General features: G+C 46.9%; 2 protein-coding genes across 2 annotated transcripts; one reads left to right on the top strand and one right to left on the bottom strand.

Annotated features, from left to right (window-relative positions):
• The first annotated feature begins 5,624 nt into the window (after window positions 1-5,624).
• LOC103634497 (uncharacterized) lies at window positions 5,625-7,080 on the top strand. Its single transcript, XM_020541389.3, has 3 exons — window positions 5,625-5,645; window positions 5,818-6,113; window positions 6,325-7,080. The coding sequence occupies exons 1-3, from the start codon at window positions 5,625-5,627 to the stop codon at window positions 6,494-6,496; spliced, it is 489 nt and encodes a 162-aa protein (XP_020396978.1). The 3' UTR covers window positions 6,497-7,080.
• A 3,223-nt stretch (window positions 7,081-10,303) lies between these two features.
• On the bottom strand, window positions 10,304-12,867 carry LOC100191274 (Mitochondrial succinate-fumarate transporter 1). The gene is made up of 2 exons (NM_001136708.2): window positions 12,232-12,867; window positions 10,304-11,100 (listed from the first exon to the last, which is right to left on the bottom strand). Exons 1-2 carry the CDS (start codon window positions 12,709-12,711, stop codon window positions 10,567-10,569), a joined length of 1,014 nt encoding a protein of 337 aa, NP_001130180.1. The 5' UTR covers window positions 12,712-12,867; the 3' UTR covers window positions 10,304-10,566.
• Between the last annotated feature and the right edge of the window lie 9,994 nt (window positions 12,868-22,861).

Below are 22,861 nucleotides of genomic sequence, written 5' to 3'. Positions count from 1 at the left end.
CAGAAAGTCACCTCGAAGAAGAGACAGTGCAGATTCAGAAAGATCTTCAATATCGTGAGAAACCAGTGAAGATTCTTGATTCAGCAGTCAGAAAGACCCGCACCTCAGAAGTAAAGCTCTGTAAAGTTCAATGGAGCAGAGAAGGAGAAGAGGAAGCCACCTGGGAGAGTGAGGACTTCTTGAGGAAGGAATACCCTTATCTTTTCCCAAATCCAGTCTAATCTCGAGGGCGAGATTCCTTTAAGTGGGGTAGGTTTGTAACATCCCAAAATCCCAACCCAGGTTTGAAACCCTAACCCCCCCTAATCCCCCCTCCCTCATTTTATCCTTCTCCCTTAACCCTACCCCTAGGTCACCCAAATCATATGCATGCACTTAAAATGATTTGAAGCACCTCACATAGACCATATTTATCACCAAGTTCATTTAGAGAAATTTTGATAAGAGAAAAAGAAACAAAAAGACACAAAAGTAGAAAAGAAAAAGGAAAAGAAATGAAATAAGAAAAGGAAAAGGAAAAACCCTCTCCCCTCCCTCGGCTGGGCCGAATCCCAGCCAGCTCGCGCGCGCCCGCTTCCCCCCCCCCCTCTCTTCCGGCCCAGGCGGCCCAACCCGCGCGCCGCTCCCGCCCCCTGACCGCTGGGCCCCGCCCGTCAGCACCTCACCGCTCTCTCTCTCTCGCACGGATCTCTCTCACTGGCACCCCGACCCGACCCGTCAGCTCCTTCTCCCTCGCCCATCCCTCACCGGCGCGATCACCGCCGAGCGCCCCTCGCCTCATCGCCTCGCCATTAATGCTCGCCCGCCTCCGCGACAACCCCGCCACTGTGCTTGAGCCGACCTCTCACCCCCACAGCCTGCCCGAGCCGTCCCAATCGGCGTTAGCGCCATTCCCGTACCCATGGCGAGCTCGCCGGTGCTCGCCGTCTCCCCCATCCCCCTCCCTCCCCCGAGCGCCTATAAAAGGGCCCGCTCGAGCCCCGTCTTCGCCACACAACGCCAGCCATCCTCGCTGCCCTCCTCCCCGAGCGGTTCAAGCAAGCGCCGCCGTGCCCCTGCCTTGCTCCGGTGAGCCCCCTTCCCCCTCTCTAGCGTCTCTCTGTTCAATTAAGCTATGGCCGAAGCTCCGCCATACACTCGCGATCACTAGGCACCACTTTGCCTCCCCTGTCGTGGCCGGAAACCTCACCGGCGGCTTCGCCGCCGCGGGCGCCCGCCACTGCGCCGTGGGCCGGCCGCCATAGGCCCCCGTAGGCCAAATTCGCCCCACCATCGTGACCCACTCCAACCGCCCATGCTTCGCCACCCCTTCCCCGCCAGAGGACCAGACCGACGGCGGAGAACCGCCGTGGAGCTCGCCGCCGACCGGCCCGGTCGAGCCCCTTTCCCCTCCGTTACCAGTAGCGCCGTCAGCCCCCCCTCTCTCTCTGGCTGGTGGGCCCGCGCTACGGCGCCGTCCCCGCCGCCGTTCCCTCGCTGCTGGGCCGTTTGGGCCGCAAAGCGCGCCCGCGCCCGCGCCCGCACGCCATGTGGGCCAAAATCCCCCCTGGCCCGGTTAGTTGGAGAATCCCTTTTCTTTTTCTTTTTCCTATTTTCCTTTCTCATTTTCACATATATATTTAGATACTAATATTTTATGCACCAAAAATTGTCTAAATAAATTATTAGGGCACAAAAATAATAAAGTATAATAATTTGCACACCCCACAAAGGTCACTATGTTTGATGTATTGTTATTGTCTTGTTTAATTAGCGGAAGAGGGATCCGATCCTCCGGAACTCTTAGCTCCGGAAGAAGGGCACGAACCCGACCCCTCCGAGATTAACCTCTTGTGCCAAGAAAGCTTCGACGAAGGCAAGTCCATCTTTCCCTTGATGCATTATTTACCTATCTCTCTCTACCACTGCCTAAGCCTGGATTATGGGATGAGAATCGAATTGCATGGTAAGCATGAGAGAGCCCGCATTAACTATTACTTCAATTAAAAGATATGGGACAAGTAAAAGGGGTATAAGTGAAATGTTTTCCAAAAGAGTGCGATGAAGGGTATTCACCCTCATCACCTGGTGAAGTTGGATGATCAGGGACTCCCTGGTTTAGGGGAGGGCCTAAGGTGTTGGCTCAGCTGGTTTAGGCGTGAGCAGAAGGATCGTCCTCTCATATAAGGACCGATTTGTCATCTTTCATTACCTGTACTCTCAAAAGTACAACCACTCGAGGCTGTGTGGGCAGCCACTCAATCTGAACTCGTACGGTCCAACCCCAGGGTTATGAAGGCTGGGGTAGCACCGGAAGGATAAGGAGGGGGAATGTTTTGTCCGGTTTGGACATGGCGGTGGCCTGACTCCTTCCGGTATAACCGTTAAGGTTCGGACGTACAAGGAAGGAAAGAGTTTCGGATTCGGGTCTCATTGGCCATGAGATCGCAGAGCCGGACTAGTGGGTAAAGTGTACCCCTCTACGCAGAGTCTAAACCTATTCGAATAGTCCGTGTCCACTGGTATGGACGAGTCTGGTATGGTATGACAATTAGTGTTTCTACTACAACTGGGAATAGGGAAATGTGTGTGTATGTTCTGAAAAGAAAGTAGTACCACGGGAGCGGGAAGCTCAGTGGTGGTTAAGCAAGTGTTACTTCTATTGTCTTGGGAAAACCCTAATCATTGAGTACTGCCTTTCTCTGAAAAAAGTATGAGTGACTTCAACTCCACCATATAAAGCATGTACATTATAGGTCACTTTCGCTTTACGGGAGCCGAGTGGGCTTGCGAAATACCTAGTGTATTCACCCAGATTTATTTATGTTTTTCAGCAGCTGAAGATTTCTTTTCTGCTATGCTTGATTGATGGGGCTGTGTCTTCACCCAGTTCTGCCTGTGGCTTGGGCTATTTTATCTTCCACTGCGTTTTATGTTTTCTCGGCTCACTTTCGAGCTTGTATCCCCGGTATTGTAATAACATTATTCAGACTCTGTAACTATTTGAAGTAATGAATGTGGTTACTAGCCTCCTGGGACTAGTAATTGTATCACATTTGAGTCCCAAAGGATCGGGACGCTTCACCTAAGAGGGGGGGTTGAATTAGGACTTCTAAAACCTACTAAACTAGGCCACAATTAAATCCCTAGAGCAAAACCTATGCAAATAACAAACTAGGAGAAGTGCAAACTAGGTTTTGTCTAAGTGTTGCTATCCCTACCGCAATAGCTAAGTTTCAATCTACACTAAATAAGTATGAATACAAGATTGAAACTTAAATGCTTAAAATAAATGCGGAAACTTAAAGAGTAAAGTAGAGAAGCAAACTCTCGTGGATGACGCCGGTATTTTTACCGAGGTATCCGGAACCACGCAAGGTCCCGACTAATCCTCGTTGGTGCCCCTATGCAAAGGGAAGCCCACGCGAGGGGCAAGCACCACGGTCGAGTAACTCCGTAGAGAGCCGCGGGCCTTCTCCACGCGCAAGTGGTGCACCGCTTTTGGCTCCTCTCAGACGCTCCCCGCCGTCTCCACTATCGAGCTTCCGGCCGAAACGCCACGGGCCTCGTTCCCACTGGTACACGGTGGCGGCCGTGACACAAACGCGGTTGTCACGGTCTCGCAAGACTCTCGCCCCACTCGGTACAATTACAACGAATCACGCAAGAGCCAAGGGGTTGTGTGGTTTGTCTAAACTCACTCAACTAACTAGGGTTCACCTAGAGCAAGCGCTAAAGCGGTCTAACTAACCTAAGCACTTCGCAAAGCACCTACGCTAATCACCGAGTGATTCTATTAAGCACTTGGGTGTTTGAGCTATTGGAAATGTGCACTATATGCCTTGGTATGTTGCTTGGGCTCCCACACCTTCAAATGGACGGTTGGGTGACGTATATATAGGCCCCAACTCCAAAATAGCTGTTGGAGAAAACTTGCAGTTCTCTGCGGCACACCGGACAGTCCGGTGGTGCACCGGACAGCGCACTGTAGCCTGTCCGGTGCGCTTAGCCGTTGCCCTGTCAGAGCAGGTGACCGTTAGCGCCGCAGGCTTTTCCACACCAGACAGTCCGGTGGTCTTCTCTCCGGGTGCCACCTGGAACTAGCCGTTGGGTTGGAGTTCCCTGGTGCACCAGACAGTCCGGCGTGTGGGCACCGGATAGTCCGGTGTGCCACCAGACAGTCCGGTGCGCCTCGCACAGACAGTCCGCAGCAGCACACTTGGACTTTTCTTGGATCTTTTTAATGTCTTCTTTTGAGGTGTTGCTTTCCTCAATTCCTTAGTCCAAGTAAATCTTGCATCCTGTGAACTACAAACACAAACACTAGAAAGCTTATTAGTTCACTGATTGTGTTCATCAAACACCAAAACTCAATTAGCCAAATGGCCCGGGGTCCATTTTCCTTACACCGCGGATAGAAATTCATATCCATGCCCATGTCCATCAGGTTTTGGATATCCATCGGATATCCATCGAATATGACAAAGAACCATTTTCAACAATTCAATAACATAGTTAATCAAATTTATTCCCAATTCACCATATGCACAACTAAAAACTTAATAAAAAAATAAACAAATATACATGTCCTTCAACAAGCACCATTCTCAACATGACAAAAAACATGTCTTGAATTGCAATAATAAATTCAGAATAGAAAGTTGCACATATTTACAAGATTGGCTAGTTATCAATAAATACATGTCAGCATGACAAATAAATATTTTAAGTACATGTCTGCACGTCAACAAATACATTCTCAAATGACAACAAATACATGTCTGCTCTGTTTTTGGCCTTTAGCCTTTTGCCTTCTAAAGTTTTGATGATCTGATCATAGTGTAGTGGTGAGCACTTGAGCTAGCACTATGATAGCTAGAGAGGGGAGCACAGAGCAGACACACTGCCATAGAGTATCTATCAACAACAAGCCGGTTGGGTTGTCTACCTATCTAGGAAAAAATTGAAGTATTGGTTAATTTTGGATATCTAACGGATAACCCATGGGTGAGATTTAATATCCAAATCCATGCCCACTTTATCTCGGGTCAGATACGAGTCTAACCCGTGGGTTAAAAAACATATCCATATCCGGATCCGTCGGATCGGATATCCGAATCCGCGGATTAAATTGTCATCCGTATCATTCCCCTTACTTTCAACTCCTAAGCAATAAATTTTACGTTAGCTTAGAATAAATAAATAAATTTTGACGTCGGGCGGTCGTATATCTACTAGAGCCTAGAGGCAGAGAAAGGATGTGTCTCTGGTTTCGTTTGCTGTCAGCGCCAAAATGGTTTTATCTATTGTTCATTTACTGATTTACTGTCATCGCCAATCGAAGGTGCAGAAAGCGGAGATCTTCTTCTTAGAACAATCTCGTCATATCCTTTTATAAGCACACCTACCCCAAACCGCACCAAAAATATATATACCGTATGATGGATTCCAGTGTCCACACATGAGATGCGCGACTCCTCCGCTAGCATCCAAAAGACCAGTAGGATAGGAAAACAACAATTTCATTATGTAATGCGTCCATATCATTCATTATCTAGTAGTAGGATAGAAATATTGCTGGCACAGCGCGGCGAACGTACCACACCGTATCCTCGCTCGCCTCGTCCCGTACGCCCGTGCCGCCGATGTGGCAGGTCGTGGTAGAGGTTCGCGCGGGTCCCGGCCGCCGTAGCCGCGATGACACTCGTGGTCGTGGGTGGCCCAGGCGGATCTCCCGCGCGCCGAAAAAAGAAGAGGCAGGGAAGGAAAGGAGGAGATCGGAAAGGACGGAGGAGGACCACTTGACCAGCAAAGTAGTGGCCTGCGGCGGGTAACGAGAGCGCGAGCGAGGCACACGGACCGGCGCGGCATTTTCATCGCGCGGATCGCCATCCGCCGGCCGGCGCCCGGCTCCCGGCTCCCGGCTCCGTTCCGCCCACTGGGGCAGTGGGCACACACTGCCTGCCACTGGTACGGGGCACGGGCGCCGCCGAGCGGTGCGCGGACAACGTGCGCGCCGACGAGCCACACAGACAGACAGACGCGAACCAACCCCATGCATGGCCTGTCGCCTTAGGTAACGTGTGGTCCTCCTCGCCTGGGAAACGTGCGTGCCTCGCATCGCAGATTGGCAGGTCGGTCGCAGGCTCTTTTCTCTTTTTTGCATGCATGTTTGGACGACGAGCGACGCGAGGTTGTTCGGTTCGACGGCGCTGCAGGTGGCACGTCCAGTCGTCGTGCTGCTCGTGCATGAAGAAATCGCCAACGTGGCGTAGCGTAGGTAGGCGGGGTAGTACGTACCTGCCAATCACACGACGCACCTAACTGAAATTCACGTTTGCGCAGATTGTACTCTTTTTCCCGCGCATCTGCATGCTGGTACGGACGTTGGTGGGCTGGCAACGTCCCACTACGAACGACCGAACAATTATGTGGCGATCAGGTGTCGGTAACAATGATTAGAAAGAAGGGACGGCGGCACAATCTCGACCTCTCCGGTGTGGCAATGCATGTGTGAGCGACACGGCCCCCAATCTTGGAGATCCCGTGAATAATTAAGGCGGATATATGCAATACTATGCTTTGCAATACTATGCTGCACGCAACACGGTTCAAGTAATTGCAGGCATATCCAATTAATTCGAGGACCACGGGTGCCTAGAGAGGGATATCGTCGATCGGTAGGCATGCATTGGCATCCTCTTTTTTTTTTTCCTTTTTCTTTTGCTAGTTGCAGGCTTGGTTGATGCGTGAGATCGACCTCCCCCATGCCATGCCATGCCATGCCTCGCGCCGTGTATGATGATAAGCTAGGTCCGCGCATGATCCTTGTTGTATGGTGCTACTGCTGGCGTCAAGCAAAAGCAGCACTATAGATCGCCCATCGCTCAAGATTCAGTCCAGCAGGGGTTCCCCCACCACTCGTGCATGCCACTTGCAATATGTGGGGAATAGGAGGAGATCAGAGGAGAATATCGCGTGTGCTACGCAAATACTTTCCGGCCTGTTTCAAACTACAAGTTATTTTATTTTTTTAAAAAGTGAAAGCATCTTAATTTTGAATAATATTTATGATATAGATAAATTCTATTTTTTTTTACTCCAAGTCCTTATTGTACGCCATCGCGAGACCTATAGTCTCAAGCCTGCCAGGCTAGATACCGTCCTAATTTTGGGGGGTGTGCTTCTGTTCTACTCCTCCGCCTTGTTGGTAGAATCCGGCCGGCCGCCGGGGAAAGCGTCCCCCACCCCACCACAAAGTTGCGAGCACTGTCTAGCTTCCCTGGTCAAAATCCTTTTCGGCATCGCTTTTCTGGAGGGAGCTCAGCTGCCTGCGTCCCACGACAAGCCGGAGCCGCGAAAAGGGCGCTCAATAATAATAATTATTACTAACTTACTAACCCAGGGCAGGCACAGCTGTTTTGATGTTGAAACAAACAACCCTCTATGTCTGGCAAGTGAGACACGCATGGGATGGATGGAACAACCCACGATCGACCCCGCGCGCGGCCCAGGTTCTCCGCACGACCAAGGCAGCGGCTTTGCAGGAAACGATGAACTGGACCAGGCAAACCGACGGGGAAGAGCAGGCAGGCAGGCAGGCTGCATGACCACTAGCTAAGCTAGGTCGTCCTTCCCACGACGGAGACACGGTCAAGTCAAGATCCTTCCCGGCCGGGGGGAGTCGGCACGCATGCATGCGCCGACCGCTGGGGAATGGATATGTTCCTGCCGGCACGGTGCCGCAGCCGACGGACGGACGGACGGGCCAAGAGGCCAGCCAGAAGCACGACAACCCGCGGGCTTCCTTGTCCCCGTGAAACGCGAAAAAACACGTCGGGGAACCGAATGGAATGGGCTGGATGACATGACACCGACGGGCAGGGCAGGGCAGCGCAACGTGGGGTGGGAGGGCCGGTGTCGACCAGGCCCCCTGCCCGGCGGCTCGCCACCCGGTCCTTGTCGTGCCAGTTTTGGCGCCGGCGCTGACTGACCGACCGACCGACGCCGAGACGGCGTGCGTTGCGCGCGGCTAGGGGCGTCACGCGGACCACGAAACTGGGTTCCTTGGGTTGGGTGGATAGAGTAGAGCACACCGTAGCGTAGCGTATGAAAAAGTACATCGGCCTTAATCGGCGCGGCTGTCTCCACCCATGCTCCCGATAACGATGCGCAAACACTGTCACCATCGGCGCCGCACATAAATACGCTTGCTTTGCTTGTCGATCACTTTTACCCACGGTCCCTGTGACTCGCCGTTTCGGTCTAGAGCGTAATGTTGGCACATACTTGACACGAGACGAGGTCCGTGATCCGTTTCGGCCGACCTTTTCTGCGGGAGGGGCTGCGCCCGCGCATAGGCTGGCGGCCAACTTGGGCACTTGGCAAACCAATCCAACGGAGCTGCAGAGATGCAGCCGCCGCAAAGGCCCCGGCGCTGCCTCGCATTCACGCATCATCAGCCCCGCAAGGCCGCAACCATCGCGTTTATTTAATAGCCGTCTGTGTGGCATCTGAGTCGTCGTCGTCGTCGCTTCGCTTTGCCCAAATCAAGCAGGTCACGTCAAACATTTCCATGCCGCCCGCAATAGACTTTGGGACACTGGGTGGGGTGGGGTCCCGGTATACGGAGATTTTTTTTCCCGTCGCTATTAGTTTTTTTATTGAGATCCTTCAGCTCGCAATCGCACGCACTGGATCGTTCATCAGTCATGGCATCCGACGGCATATTTACGCCATGCCTGCTGAATGCGCTCCACCGTTTCGTTTTTATTTTATATTAGTGTTTAAAAGAAGCATCAGGTCGGCGCCTTTTGTGACTGTGCCTGTCACGGTCAGACTAAAGCCCATTTCTGCGCGCCATGGTACGTGGTCTAGTGGTCTGTACTATGTCGATACGATAGAGATGAGGCCAGATGAGGCCGGGGTCGGCCATGCTGTGCTGTGATGCTGTATGCACCCAACTTGATCGGCTTTTTTTTTAAAAAAAAGGTCTTAACGAGGCAGATATTTACTGTGTAATTAAGGTTTTTTTAGTTGCTGTATAACTAAATTACTAAAAAATCGTGAAAATTGTTTACACGCGTATTTCACTGTTTACTCTATTAATGAATCTATCCAATTTCAAGCTCTAAAGTTTTATCCAATATAAAGTCTTTTTTTTAAAAAAAACAATGGATTAATAAAGGACCCAACGGCTCCAAGTTGACGGACTGCAAAGTTTGCTTTGCAGTCGAGGAAGGATGACGCAGTCGCTCTGCTCGCTCTCCAACGCACATCGTAACGGCAAAAGAAAAAAAAGAAAGAAAGAAACGAACATCGCATGAATGCCTGAATGCACCGGCCAGCCAATGAGAAGTTGGTTTTTCAGTTGCCACGAACGGTGCTCGCCATGCTGCGTATTCAGTGAAACAAGTGCAACAGTTTTCACGGGAAAACATCGCGAGTTGCACCACGCAGAGAGAACCCGTCCTGTTCCAAAAGTGCTGCAGTCATCCATGCGGACGCAATGGCCGGCGAGAAAAAGGAGCGTGCATCGTGCACACATGGGCGGAGGGGCGTCTCTGAAACGGAATTGCACGGAGACAGCAACCGGCGGCAGGAAAGCGCGCAGCGGCCCGTGGACGGTGGATCGGCCTTTTCGAAGGGTGCTTGTGGCGACGAAGGCGCATGCTGGGTCGGTCGGTCGTAGGAGAACCGGATCCTCGCAGCTTTTCGGTAGACAAGGCAGGGTAAAAGAAGGCCACGGAGTCGCAGGCTCAAAGCTCGGAATTGGATGCCCTGCGGTAGCCATCGAGCAGGGTGAAGAGGTTTTGAGCTCCTCAGGAGGTGCGAGCGGCTGTGCTGCAACGCTGCCCGCGCCGTGCTCCAATGCGATGTTGCCGATAGGATCTTGTCTCGGATTTGGGGGTCAGTCAGTACTCCCCTGTCCCTCGCAAGTGAGATCATGAGCAAGGTTAAGATATGGTTACCTGTACTGTAATACCTTTTAACATGGTATACTATCATGTGCTTTTTTTCTGTAAAAATGAACTGATATTTTTTTTTATAAAATGACTCTACGATTCCAATAAAACAAAAATCCCACTTCCAAAGCCGTAGTCATCTCATCTACGGCCTGTTGTATATTCTCTTGAAAAGAGGTTCGTACCGAATATAAAAGAATTGCACAAGTAGCAAGACGAACAATGCACGAGAAACGCCATGCTTCAGTTTTTGTTCATGGGCTGCATTATCACTTCTGGCCCAGGTAAATATGGTATCTTTTTGACGGCCCAGCCGGGCATAAAAAGGACCCTCAGCTTTCCAGATGAACACATGAGTATATTCAATCATACAAATTGATGCTACTGCAGTCTAACAACCATAATAGTCACCACAACCGAGATATCCCCAGTCCAAAAGGTGGAGGGTTTCATGATTATTGACAACAAAATAGTAGTACAAGAGTCTTCCATTGCTTCCATCAATACCCAACTCTAAGCAATGAACAAACGAATATCCATAATCGACGACTTCCACGTCTAACCACCGATTGAGAACCAACAAAAAAAAATTCAGTGCAGCACCAGCACTGCAATAGAATGGTCAAATATGAACTGGCTGCAGATGAGTTCGCTCATAGAGGCCCATCACCTGATCAGCTACAGCCCACATTATAGCCTGTCCAGGTGGGATCCTCATGAGCCGGGGAAGCAAGCCTTTCCACAGGGCTCGCAGCCCCTCTTCGGCATATATTGTTCGTATCGCATGGACCATGCCTTTGTACTTGGCGTCCCCAGTTCTCCCTTGAGCCATCAGCCTAGTCTTCACGACATCGAAGGGTCCGGTGCAGACAGGGCCTGCTGTTCCTGCAAGGAACCCAGAGACCATTGACTGCCACGGCAGGAGCACCTTCCCGTCCCCTTCATGCTTCTTCCACAGAACAATATCAAACGTGTTCTTGGCTGAGAACATTGCCGCTTGGTTTGTGCCGTTGCGCATGACGGTTGGTAGTGCTCCAGACCAAAGACCAAAGAGGCCTTCCTCTCGAACTATAGTTCTTGCGCAGTGTATGGGACCTTTGTATCTAAGCAAGTCTGGGCTTAGCCCTTTTTGCTGTTGCAATCTAATCTTTACCACCTGCATCCATGACAAAGAAACAGTTACAAAATTCTCTCAGCATGTTTTGTATTAAGCAGGATGTCACTCACAAAAATGAAAATTGCTTGCCTCCCACAAGTGGGACAACACAACACATGAAAAGCTGCTGAAGTTTATGCAATAAGGAAGATCAATTTTATAACGAAAGAAATAAGGAAAAGCTGGTCGGGAATGTATTTTTTTTCTGAGTAATAGAAGGGCTCTCTATTCCTAAAAAAACAATAAGACTAATTTTATAACAAAAGAGGGACAAGCTAATTATTAGGTACCCTTATCTTTCCATGTAGAAATAAAATATCACTGTGAAGAGGGACAAGCTGGATATTATCTATGCCCGCTTGTGACAACATAAGAACTGAACAGTAAGCTCCAAACTGGTAATTCAGAATGGCAAAATGCACTCCTGAAGCCCTGATGCATGACTGGAACAGAGACTGTTAGTTCAGACTTAATAAGCACGCAAAATTGCGATCCTAGTACCATCGCATTGCTCCGCTTTGTATCTGGCCTTTGTTTTCCTTGCTTAGGTAGATCACCCAGCTTTTGTCAAAACTATGGTGTATGTTAACTAGGGCCATAAAAATAATTAAAAAATAGTGTTTCCATTGAACAACCAAACATCATGACTATGATAAGAAAACAAATTACTTCATTCTCAGTCATAATCAAGTTAACCCTAAACGAGAAACAGGTGATTGACAGCAACTTCTTGGTCAAATGTGTTTGACTGCATCAGGGTAACATACTAGTAAACTTCAAATTTGCTGCAAAGAACATGGCTGTCTTTTCTTTAATCCCAAGCTGGCAAAAATGCATCCAACACCACTTCGACACAAGAATAAATAATTATAACCATTCTTTATCTATACAGTAGATGCCGCTTTTACATTGGTAATCTAAACGTAACCTCTCTCTCACGTTGGGACCTTCTTTCAGATAAAGGAAGCAAGTTGTTTATTCAACAGGAAACATCTAATAAAGTATAAACGATTGGTGTCTAAACGGCAAACGGTTCTTGGACGATCAGTGTAAGCTATAGGATGCACAGCACCGCAGCCAGGGCAAGATAGTTAAAGAGCGACTCAGGAACAGAGAGATGTTTAATCTTGCCTCGAAGGGGGTAACAATGAGGAGCGCCTCGATGACGCCGGCGCCAAAGCCGGAGGCGAGGCGGCCGTGCGCGGAGACCTTGCCCGTGGTGGGGTCCTTGAACGCAGACTGCAGCACGGCGTTTGAGCCGAGCCGCAGCGCGTACTTGAGCGTGAGGTGCGTGGCGAAGGGCGTGAGCCCCTTCCAGAGCGCGCGCACGCCCTCGGCGCGGGCCACGGTGGCGCCGCAGTGCGCGATGCCCCGGTAGGCCCCCGTGCGGTCGAGCTGCAGCCGCGTCTTGACGACGTCGATCGGCTGCAGGCAGCACGCCTCCATGACGCCGCCCAGGGACCCCGCCGCCGCCTTGACATAGGGCGGGACCGGGGGCGGGCCGCCGCGGCCTCCACCTGCGCGGCGATCCTCGGGCGAGGAAGCTGCCCCGGGCGACGCTGCCGCCGCCGCCGGCGGCGGCTGAGGCGAGGAGGAGGAGGTTGAGGCCATTCGAGAAGCGGCGGCGGCCTTACCGGGTTCGGCGTGGAGAAGCGGATCGGATTCTTCTTTCGCTTTTACCGCATCTCTACAGCGAAGCACCCGGAATTAGCGGCGCTGGTTATATAGAAAAATCGCCGCCAGGCTCAGAGGTGCGTCAGCGTCTCCGCTTCCGCATGTGCGTTGTGCGGTGTCCGCGACTACCTGGGTGATGGTAGAGGCGTGCAGCTATACGTGGGCCCACTTGCCAGTTGCTGAGTAGCACACATAGGCTGAAGGAGTCCACGAGCTGAGGATGACAATTTAACACCTAGACTTGAACCCGATGGGTGCGGGTAAAGATAAGAGAATGTTTTCATTTTTTGGAGCCCAACTTTTTTTATATTGTGATCTAACTTACTCTTTGCTCTATAAAACACACGTTAATCATAAATAATCTTACATTATTATTAATCACTAAAACCAATTAAAGACCTATATTTTTTCAAGTACAATTTTATTTAAAAAATTAGGTGAACGAGAAGGATGAAACCCTATTATATTAAATTAAAGAATACCAAAGTTTTTACAATAAAAGAAGAAAAAGATTACACACTCCAACTATCTAACCAATGAGGAATTACAGAATAAGGGGTTGTTTGACGAGACTAAACTTTAGTCCCTCCCTTCTAGTCTATTTAGTCACTAAATTACTAAATATGGAGACTAAAATGGAATAAATCAGATTTCCTCCCCCTCTCTTTAGTCCTATTTTTTATAATTTAGGGTTTAGGGACCTAAAAAAATGAGGGACTAAGTTTAGTCTCGTGGAATCAAACATGCCCTAAAATGTAGCCTTTGCATGGTGAGCTAATGAAGTCATTTCTTTCCTAAAGATTTCTATTCAGCTAACAATTATAAGAGGAACTTGCTCAAAAAGCCCATCCATTTCTGGTCGTCCAAATATTCCAAGTCACAAGAATTATAGTTTTCATAGCAAACATCTGAGGCAACCATCTTTTTCGAATGTTGCACCGTTGCTTTTGTATATCTAGTTCTTGGGGACTAAATTCTAAATCTAGCCTCACATGCCTTAGAGAAATTACAAATGGAAAAGGATGTGCAACTGTCACTTCTCATTGTAGAATACAATTCTGGCATGTATAAGAATCAAAGACCATGTTTATACATCGAAGTCGCTCTTTTGTGTTGATACTGTTGTGGTGGAGGAACCAAAAGAAAAAACTTTTATACTTCAGTTGACATTTTGATTAGGAGCCAAAAGGTGCTTGTGAACTTACATAGATTAGTGTAGTTGAGGCTAGACCAAGTAGATTAGTTTTGCATTTGTTCTAGTTAGTTGTCTATTTAGTTTTTAGAAACGACTATTCACCATCCTTCTAGTCGGTTCCTTGATCTTATCACTTGGGCTCATAGATGGTTAGATGTTGCCTAAGCGCTTTCAATAGGTTGTGGTTGGGCACTAAAAATTTTGTATCGCTCAAGCTCGTTCTTTATGGTTTGCTGAGAAGAGGTGAGGGTTAGAAGATACTCTAAGAATTTATAGCACACTCAACAATGAGGACATATGCTAGTCTTGGTGGTTGTACTGAATTTCAGGATATATCTCATGTCTTGCCCTTTGTTGTTGTTTGTTTAAACTCACATGTGTTTAAAGTGTAAGATTAGGTTTTCAACTGATCTAACTGTATATTAAGTTCTAGTTGCATAGACTTAATGTTATAGGTACATGAGACACATGGGAAGGTTAGTATTTTACTTAATATAGTTTTTGTACTATTTTTTGCATTATAGTAAATTTAGCTAGGATACACAAAACCTCAGTGGATTTGTCTTACATGTCATGTAAGTTTTAGGTTAATCCACAAAACCTCCACAGTCTGCTAACCACTACAATAAGTTTGATTTTAAACAAACTTATTCTCTTCATCTAGGCCTTGTTTCTTTTTTCATCTTCATTCTATTTTATTTTCTAAAAAGTTATCAATTTCTTGCATTAAAAAATAACATAAGTAACCCCACAAATCTAAAGTAGCATCTTAAGTTCATTTCCAAATTCTACATATACCATTATAAAAGATATTATTTCAACTTGCATCTAAATTCGCCACATCGACTACTGTAAGACATAAACTAAAATATCCATAGTTAGGTCTAAACTATTGATGTAAGGAAAATGGACCCTGGACCATTTGGCTCAAAAGGTTTTGGTGTTTGATGATCAACATAACCTGTAGACTAATATGTTTGCTAGTGTTTGTGCTTATAGTTCACGGGATGCGAAGAGGATTATACTAAAACACTGAGGATGCAACACCTCAAAAAAAGATATAAAAAGAAATTAGAAGTCCAAGACTCAAGAATAAAAAAGCCCAAGGAAACAGTGAAAAAATCCATGAAGTGGCAAACCAGCCAGCGCACTGGTGGCGCACCGAACAATGAATAGAGCATGTCCGGTGGAACACCGGACAGTTTGCGCAGAGGGGCCGCAGACAAGCGCCCTTGGGCTGCAACGCCAGAGTGTCTGGTGTGCACCGGACAGTCTAGCAACGGTCGGATCTAACGATCGACTGCTGCAGACCTCAATGGTCGACTGACGTGGTAAGGCACCGAACAGTGAACAATGTTTGTCTGTTGTGCACCGGACTGTCCGGTGCGCTCGTCGATAGGAAGCTGCGGCTTTTGTCCAACGACTATAATTGTGGGGGAAGGCTATAAATACCCCAAACCGACCATTTCAAGGTGTGGGAGCCCAAGCAACATACCAAGGCATATTGCAGACATTTCCAAGTGCTCAAACACCTAAGTGCTTAATATAATCACACGGTGATTAACGTAGATGCTTTGCGAAGTTCTTAGGTTAGTTAGACCGCATTAGTGCTTGCTCTAGGTGAATCCTAGTTAGTTGAGTGAGTTTAGAAAACCCACACAACCCCTCGGATTTTGCGTGAGCCGTTGTAATTATACCAAGTGGGACGAGAGTTTTGCGAGACCGTGACAACCGAGTTTATGTCATGGTCGCCACGGTGTACCGGAGGGAACGAGGCCCGCGACGTTTCGGCCGGAAGCTTGATAGTGGAGACTGAAAGGGAAATAGGGTCAAACCTTTTCCTAAATGATTTTGATGGTTGAATTGCCCAACACAAATAATTGGACTAACTAGTTTGCTCTAGATTATATGTTCTACAGGTGCCAAAGGTTCAACACAAACCAATAAAAAGATCCGAGTTAGGGTTCAAAAGAAAGGAGCAAAAGAAACCGAAGAGAACACTGGTATGGCGCACCGAACAGTGTCCGGTGCACCAGGGAGGATCGACCTCAAACTCTTCACCTTCGGGTTTCTGAGTCCGCGCTCCGCTATAATTCACCGGACTGTCCGGTAGGTCACCGGACTGTCCGGTGTGCCAGCGGAGCAACGGCTAACCAGTGCAACGGTTGACTGTCAACTGCACAGTGCGCAGACAGTTCACGCAGAGTCAGAGCAGCGCCAGAAGGCGCACCGGACAGTGAACGGTACATGTCCGGTGCCGCACCGGACTGTCCGGTGCCCCAGGCTGTCAGAGCTCCAACGGTCGAAACCGTCAGAACCCTAACGGTTGGGTGACGTGGCTGGCGCACTGGACAGTGTCCGGTGGCGCACCAGACTGTCCGGTGCGCCCATCGACAGCAGCCCTCCCCAACGGCTGTTTTGGTGGTTGTGGCTATAAATACCCTCAACCACCACCATTCAAGACATCCAAGTTTTCCAGCAATTTGCATTCAATACAAGAGCTCTAGACTTCACTCCAAGACACAAACAAGAGATCAAATCCTCTCCCAAGTCCAAAATCACTCCAAACACTTAGTGACTAGTGAGAGAGAGATTTTCGTGTTCATTTGAGTTCTTGTCGCTTAGATCGCTTTTCTTCTTCCCCATTCTTGTTCTCAACACCTTTGTAATCAAAGCAAGAGACACCAAATTGTGGTGGTCCTTGTGGGGTCTAAGTGACCCATTTGATTGAGAAGAAAAGCTCACTCGGTCTAGGTGACCGTTTGAGAGAGGTAAAGGGTTGAAAAAGACCCGGTCTTTGTGACCACATCAACGAGGAGTAGGTTTACAAGAACCGAACCTCGGTAAAATAAATCACCGTGTCATCCACTCTATTTCTTTGGTTGATTTGTTTTCACCCTCTCTTTTGGACTCGGTTATATTTCTAACGCTAACCCGGCTTGTAGTTGTGCTTAAAGTTTATAAATTTCATATTTGTCTATTCACCCCCCCTCTAGGCGACTTTCAATTGGTATCAGAGCTCGGTTCTTCATTAGAGTCTAACCACTCGAAGTGATGTCGGGAGGATCCGCCAAGAGGGAGATGGAAACGGACACAAGCCACGGGAAAGCTCCATCGAAGGAGTCCGACGCCAAAGGAAGGGAGGAATCACCTCCCCGCGTCAAGTCGCATCGGAGTGGCGACAAGAAGAAGAAGATGAAGAAAGTGGTCTACTACGAGACCGACTCTTCGTCACCATCCACCTCCGGCTCCGACGCGCCATCCGTCACTTCTAAGCGCCATAAGCACAAGAAGTTTAGTAAGGTCCCCTTACGTTACCCTCACATTTCTAAACGTACTCCATTACTTTCCGTTCCATTAGGCAAACCACCGGTTTTTGACGATGAAGATTATTGTATGTGGAGTGATAAAATGAGGCATCACCTAACCTCACTCCACTCTAGCATTTGGGACATTATTGAGTTTGGAGCGTAGGTACCATCCGTAGGGGATGAAGGATATGATTCAGACGAAGTTGCCCAAATCCGGCACTTCAACTCCCAAGCCACTACTATACTCCTCGCCTCTCTAAGTCGAGAAGAGTATAATAAGGTGCAAGGGTTGAAGAGTGCCAAAGAAATTTGGGACATGCTCAAGACCGTGCACGAAGGAGATGAGGTGACAAAAAACACCAACCGGGAGACGATCAAGGGGGAGCTCGGTCGGTTCATCCTCAACCAAGGAGAGGAGCCACAAGCCATGTACAACCGGCTCAAGACCTTGGTGAATCAAGTGCACAACCTCAGGAGCACAAAATGGGATGACCATGAAATGGTCAAGGTTATTCTAAGATCACTTGTTTTTCTTAATCCTACACAAGTTCAATTAATTCGTGGTGATCCTAGATACAAGCTAATGTCTCCCGAGAAGGTTATAGGAAAGTTTGTGAGCTTTGAATTGATGATCAAAGGCTCCAAACAAATCATCGAGAGAGGCGCCACTTCCACACCCGAGGTGCAACCCGTCGCATTTAAAGCGATGGAGGAGAAGAAAGAAGAGTCTACGTCAAGTAGGCTCCCCATCGACGCCTCCAAGCTCGACAACGAGGAAATGACGCTCATTATTAAGAGCTTTCGCCAAATCCTCAAGCAAAGGAAGGGAGAGACTACAAACCCCGTTCCAAGAAGGTTTGCTACAAGTGTGGTAAGCCCGGTCATTTTATAGCAAAATGTCCTATTTCTAGTGACAGGGGCAACGACAAGAAGGAAAAAAGGAAGGAAAAGAAGAGATACTACAAGAAGAAGGGCGACAATGCCCATGTGTGTCGGGAATGGGATTCTGACGAAAGCATCACTGACTCCTCCTCCGACGAGGACGCCGCCAACATCACCGTCACCAAAGGCCTCCTTTTCCCCAACGTCGGCCACAAGTGCCTCATGGCAAAGGATGGCAAGAAAAAGAAGGTACAAGCTAGAACCACCCCCAAGTATACTACATCTAGTGATGAGGGTAGTTCTAGTGATGATGAAGATAACTTGCTTGCCCTTTTTGCCAACCTAAACATGCAACAAAAAGAAAAATTGAATGAATTGATAGGTGCTATTCATGAGAAGGATGAACTCTTGGATAGCCAAGAGGAATTCCTTATTAAAGAAAACAAAAAGCATGTTAAGGTGAAAATTGCTTATGCTCAGGAATTAGAGAAATGTGAAAAATTAACTAGTGAGCTTAGCACTTGCCATGACACTATCTCCAACCTTAGAAATTAAAATGCCAAATTAATTGCTAAGGTTGAGAAATTAAATGTTTGTGATGATTCTCATGTCAACCTTAAAAATGATAATGCTAATTTGATTGCTAAGATTGACAAATTGAATGAATCAATTTCTAGCCTTAAGATTGAGAATGATAAACTATTTTCTAAGGCTAAAGTTATAAATGTTTGCAATGTTTCTATTTCCAATCTTAGAAATAAGAATGCCATGTTACATGCTAAGATTGATGAATTAAATGCATGCAAACCCTCTACATCTACTGTTGATCATGTTTCTATTTGCATGAGATGTAGAGATATTAATGTTGATGCTATCCATGATCACCAAGCTTTAATTAAAGAACAAAATGATCACATAGCTCAACTAACTGCTAAAATTAATGAGCATGAGATAGAGAATGAAAATTTTAAATTTGCTAGAAGCATGCTCTATAATAGGAGACGCCCTGGCATTAAGGATGGCATTGGCTTTCAACAGGGAGACAATGTCAAGCTTAATGCCCCTAAGAGATTGTCCAATTTTGTTAAGGGCAAGGCTCCCATGGCACAGGATAACGAGGGTTATATTTTATATCCTGCCGGTTATCCTGAGCACAAAATTAGGAGAATTCATTTTAGGAAGTCTCATTCTGGTTCTCATCATGCTTTTATGTATAAGAATGAGACATCTAGTTCTAGGCACTCTACACATGCTAAAATGCCTAAAAAGAAATCTCCTACTGCATCAAATGATCATAACATTTCATTTAAGACTTTTGATGCTTCTTATGTTTTAACTAACAAATCAGGCAAAGTAGTTGCCAAATATGTTGGGGCCAAACACAAGGGCTCAAAGACTTGTGTTTGGGTACCCAAAGTGCTTGTCTCTAATGTGAAAGGACCCAAGACAGTTTGGGTACCTAAGGACAAGGCCTAAACTTGTTTTGTAGGTTTATGCATCCGGGGGCGTAAGTTGGATCATTGATAGCGGGTGCACAAATCACATGACAGGGGAGAAAAGGATGTTCTTCTCCTACGAGAAAAACGATGATCCCCAAAGAGCTATCACATTCGGGGATGGAAATCAAGGTTTGGTCAAAGGACTTGGTAAAATTGCTATATCACCTGACCATTCTATTTCCAATGTTTTTCTTGTAGATTCTTTAGATTATAACTTGCTTTCAGTTTCTCAATTATGCAAAATGGGTTACAACTGTCTTTTTACGGATATAGGTGTTACTGTCTTTAGAAGAAGTGATGATTCAGTAGCGTTTAAGGGAGTACTCGAGGGTCAGCTATACTTAGTTGATTTCAATAGAGCTAAACTCGATACTTGCTTAATTGCTAAGACTAATATGGGTTGGCTCTGGCATCGCCAACTAGCCCATGTTGGGATGAAGAATCTTCAAAAGCTTCTAAAGGGAGAAGACATTTTAGGACTAACAAATGTTCATTTTGAGAAAGACAGGGTTTGTAGTGCATATCAAGAAGGAAAGCAAGTTGGTGTCCATCATTCACACAAGAACATCATGACAACTGACATGCCACTTGAGCTACTCCACATGGATCTATTCGGCCTGATAGCTTACATAAGCATCGGTGGGAGTAAGTACTGTCTAGTTATTGTGGATGATTATTCTCGCTTCACTTGGGTGTTCTTTTTGCAGGAAAATCACAAACCCAAGAAACTTTAAAGGGATTCTGGAGATGGGCTCAAAATGAGTTCGTATTAAGGATCAAGAAAATAAGAAGCGACAACGGGACAGAGTTGAAGAACTCACAAATAGAAGGTTTTTTTGAGGATGAGGGCATCAAGCATGAGTTCTCTTCTCCCTACACACCACAACAAAATGGTGTAGTGCAGAGGAAAAATAGAACTCTACTTGACATGGCAAGGACCATGCTTGATGAGTACAAGACTTCGGACCGGTTTTGGGCGGAAGCAATCAACACTGCTTGCTACTCCATCAACCGGCTCTTCCTTCACCGAATCCTCAAGAAGACATCATACGAACTCCTAACCGGTAAAAAGCCCAATGTTTCATATTTTAGAGTCTTTAGTAGCAAATGCTTTATTCTTGTTAAAAGAGGTAGAAAATCTAAATTTGCTCCTAAGGCTGTAGAAGGCTTTTTACTCGGTTATGACTCAAACACAAAAGCGTATAGAGTCTTTAACAAGTCCACTAGACTAGTTGAAGTCTCTTGTGACATTGTGTTTGATGAGACTAATGGCTCTCAAGTAGAGCAAGTTGATCTTGATGAGCTAGATGATGAAGAGGCTCCATGCGTCGTGCTAAGGAACATGTCCATCGAGGATGTGTTTCCTAAGGAATCCGAAGAGCATACACAAGCACAAGATCAACCATCATCTTCCATGCAAGCATCTCCACCAACTCAAGATGAGGATCAAGCTCAAGATCATGAAAATGAAGATCAAGAAGAGCCACCTCAAGAGGAGGACAATGATCAAGGGGGAGATGCCAATGATCAAGATAAGAAAGATGATCAGGGTCCAAGACCGCCACACCAAAGAGTCCACCAAGCGATACAACGAGATCACCCCGTGAACTCCATCCTCGGCAATATTCATAAGGGGTAACCACTCGATCTCGTGTCGCTCATTTTTGTGAACATTACTCTTTTGTGTCCTCTATTGAGCCATACAAGGTGGAGGATGCACTAAGACATTCGGATTGGGTGTTGGCAATGCAAGAGGAGCTCAACAACTTCACGAGGAATGAGGTATGGCATCTTGTTCCATGTCTTAATAAAAATGTTGTAAGAACCAAGTGGGTATTCCGCAACAAGCAAGATGAGCATGGTGACAAGGAACAAAGCCCGACTTGTGGCCAAGGGATATTCACAAGTCGAAGGTTTGGATTTCGGTGAAACCTATGCACCCGTAGCAAGGCTTGAGTCAATTCATATATTACTTGCCTATGCTACTTACCATGGCTTTAAGCTTTACCAAATGGACGTGAAAAGTGCCTTCCTAAATGGACCAATCAAGGAAGAGGTCTATGTTGAGCAACCTCCCGGCTTTGAAGATAGTGAGTACCCTAATCATGTTTACAAACTCTCTAAGGCGCTTTATGGGCTCAAGCAAGCCCCTAGAGCATGGTATGAATGCCTAAGAGATTTTCTTATCACTAATGGCTTCAAAGTCGGCAAAGCCGATCCTACTCTCTTTACTAAAACTATTGCAAATGATTTGTTTATATGCCAAATTTATGTTGATGATATCATATTTGGGTCTACTAACAAATCTACTTGTGAAGAGTTTAGTAGGATCATGATTCAAAAATTCGAGATGTCTATGATGGGGGAGTTGAAGTATTTCTTAGGATTTCAAGTCAAGCAACTCCAAAAGGGCACCTTCATCAGCCAAACCAAGTATATTCAAGACATACTCACCAAGTTTGGAATGAAGGATGCCAAGCCCATCAAGCCACCCATGGGAACCAATGGGCATCTCGACCTCGACACGGGAGGTAAATCCGTAGATCAAAAGGTATATTGGTCGATGATAGGATTTTACTCTATTTAAGTGCATCTCGACCAGATATTATGCTTTCTGTATGCATGTGTGCAAGATTTCAAGCCGATCCTAAGGAAGTTCACCTTAGGGCCATGAAAAGAATCTTGAGATATTTAGTTCATACACCTAAGTTTGGTATTTGGTACCCCAAGGGATACACCTTTGATTTAATAGGTTATTCAGATGCTGATTGGGGAGGGTGTAAAATTGATAGGAAGAGCACATCAGGGACTTGTCAGTTCTTGGGAAGATCCCTGGTGTCTTGGGCTTCAAAGAAACAAAATTCAGGAGCTCTTTCTACCGCCGAAGCCGAGTATATTACCGCAGGCCATTGTTGCGCGCAATTGCTTTGGATGAGGCAAACCCTTAGGGACTATGGCTACAAATTAACTAAAGTCTCTCTCCTATGTGATAATGAGAGTGCAATCCGCATGGCGGATAATCCTGTTGAGCACAGCCGCACTAAGCACATAGCCATTCGGTATCACTTTTTGAGGGATCACCAACAAAGGGGGGATATCGAGATTGCTTATGTTAGTACCAAAGAACAACTAGCCGATATCTTTACCAAGCCATTAGATGAGAAAACCTTTATCAAACTTAGGAATGAGCTAAACATTCT

Source organism: Zea mays, chromosome 1 (assembly GCF_902167145.1).
Source record: "Zea mays cultivar B73 chromosome 1, Zm-B73-REFERENCE-NAM-5.0, whole genome shotgun sequence".
In the NCBI taxonomy this organism is placed as follows: domain Eukaryota; kingdom Viridiplantae; phylum Streptophyta; class Magnoliopsida; order Poales; family Poaceae; genus Zea; species Zea mays.
Note: the sequence above shows the minus strand (reverse complement) of the source record. Positions and strands in the feature narration are given on the sequence as shown.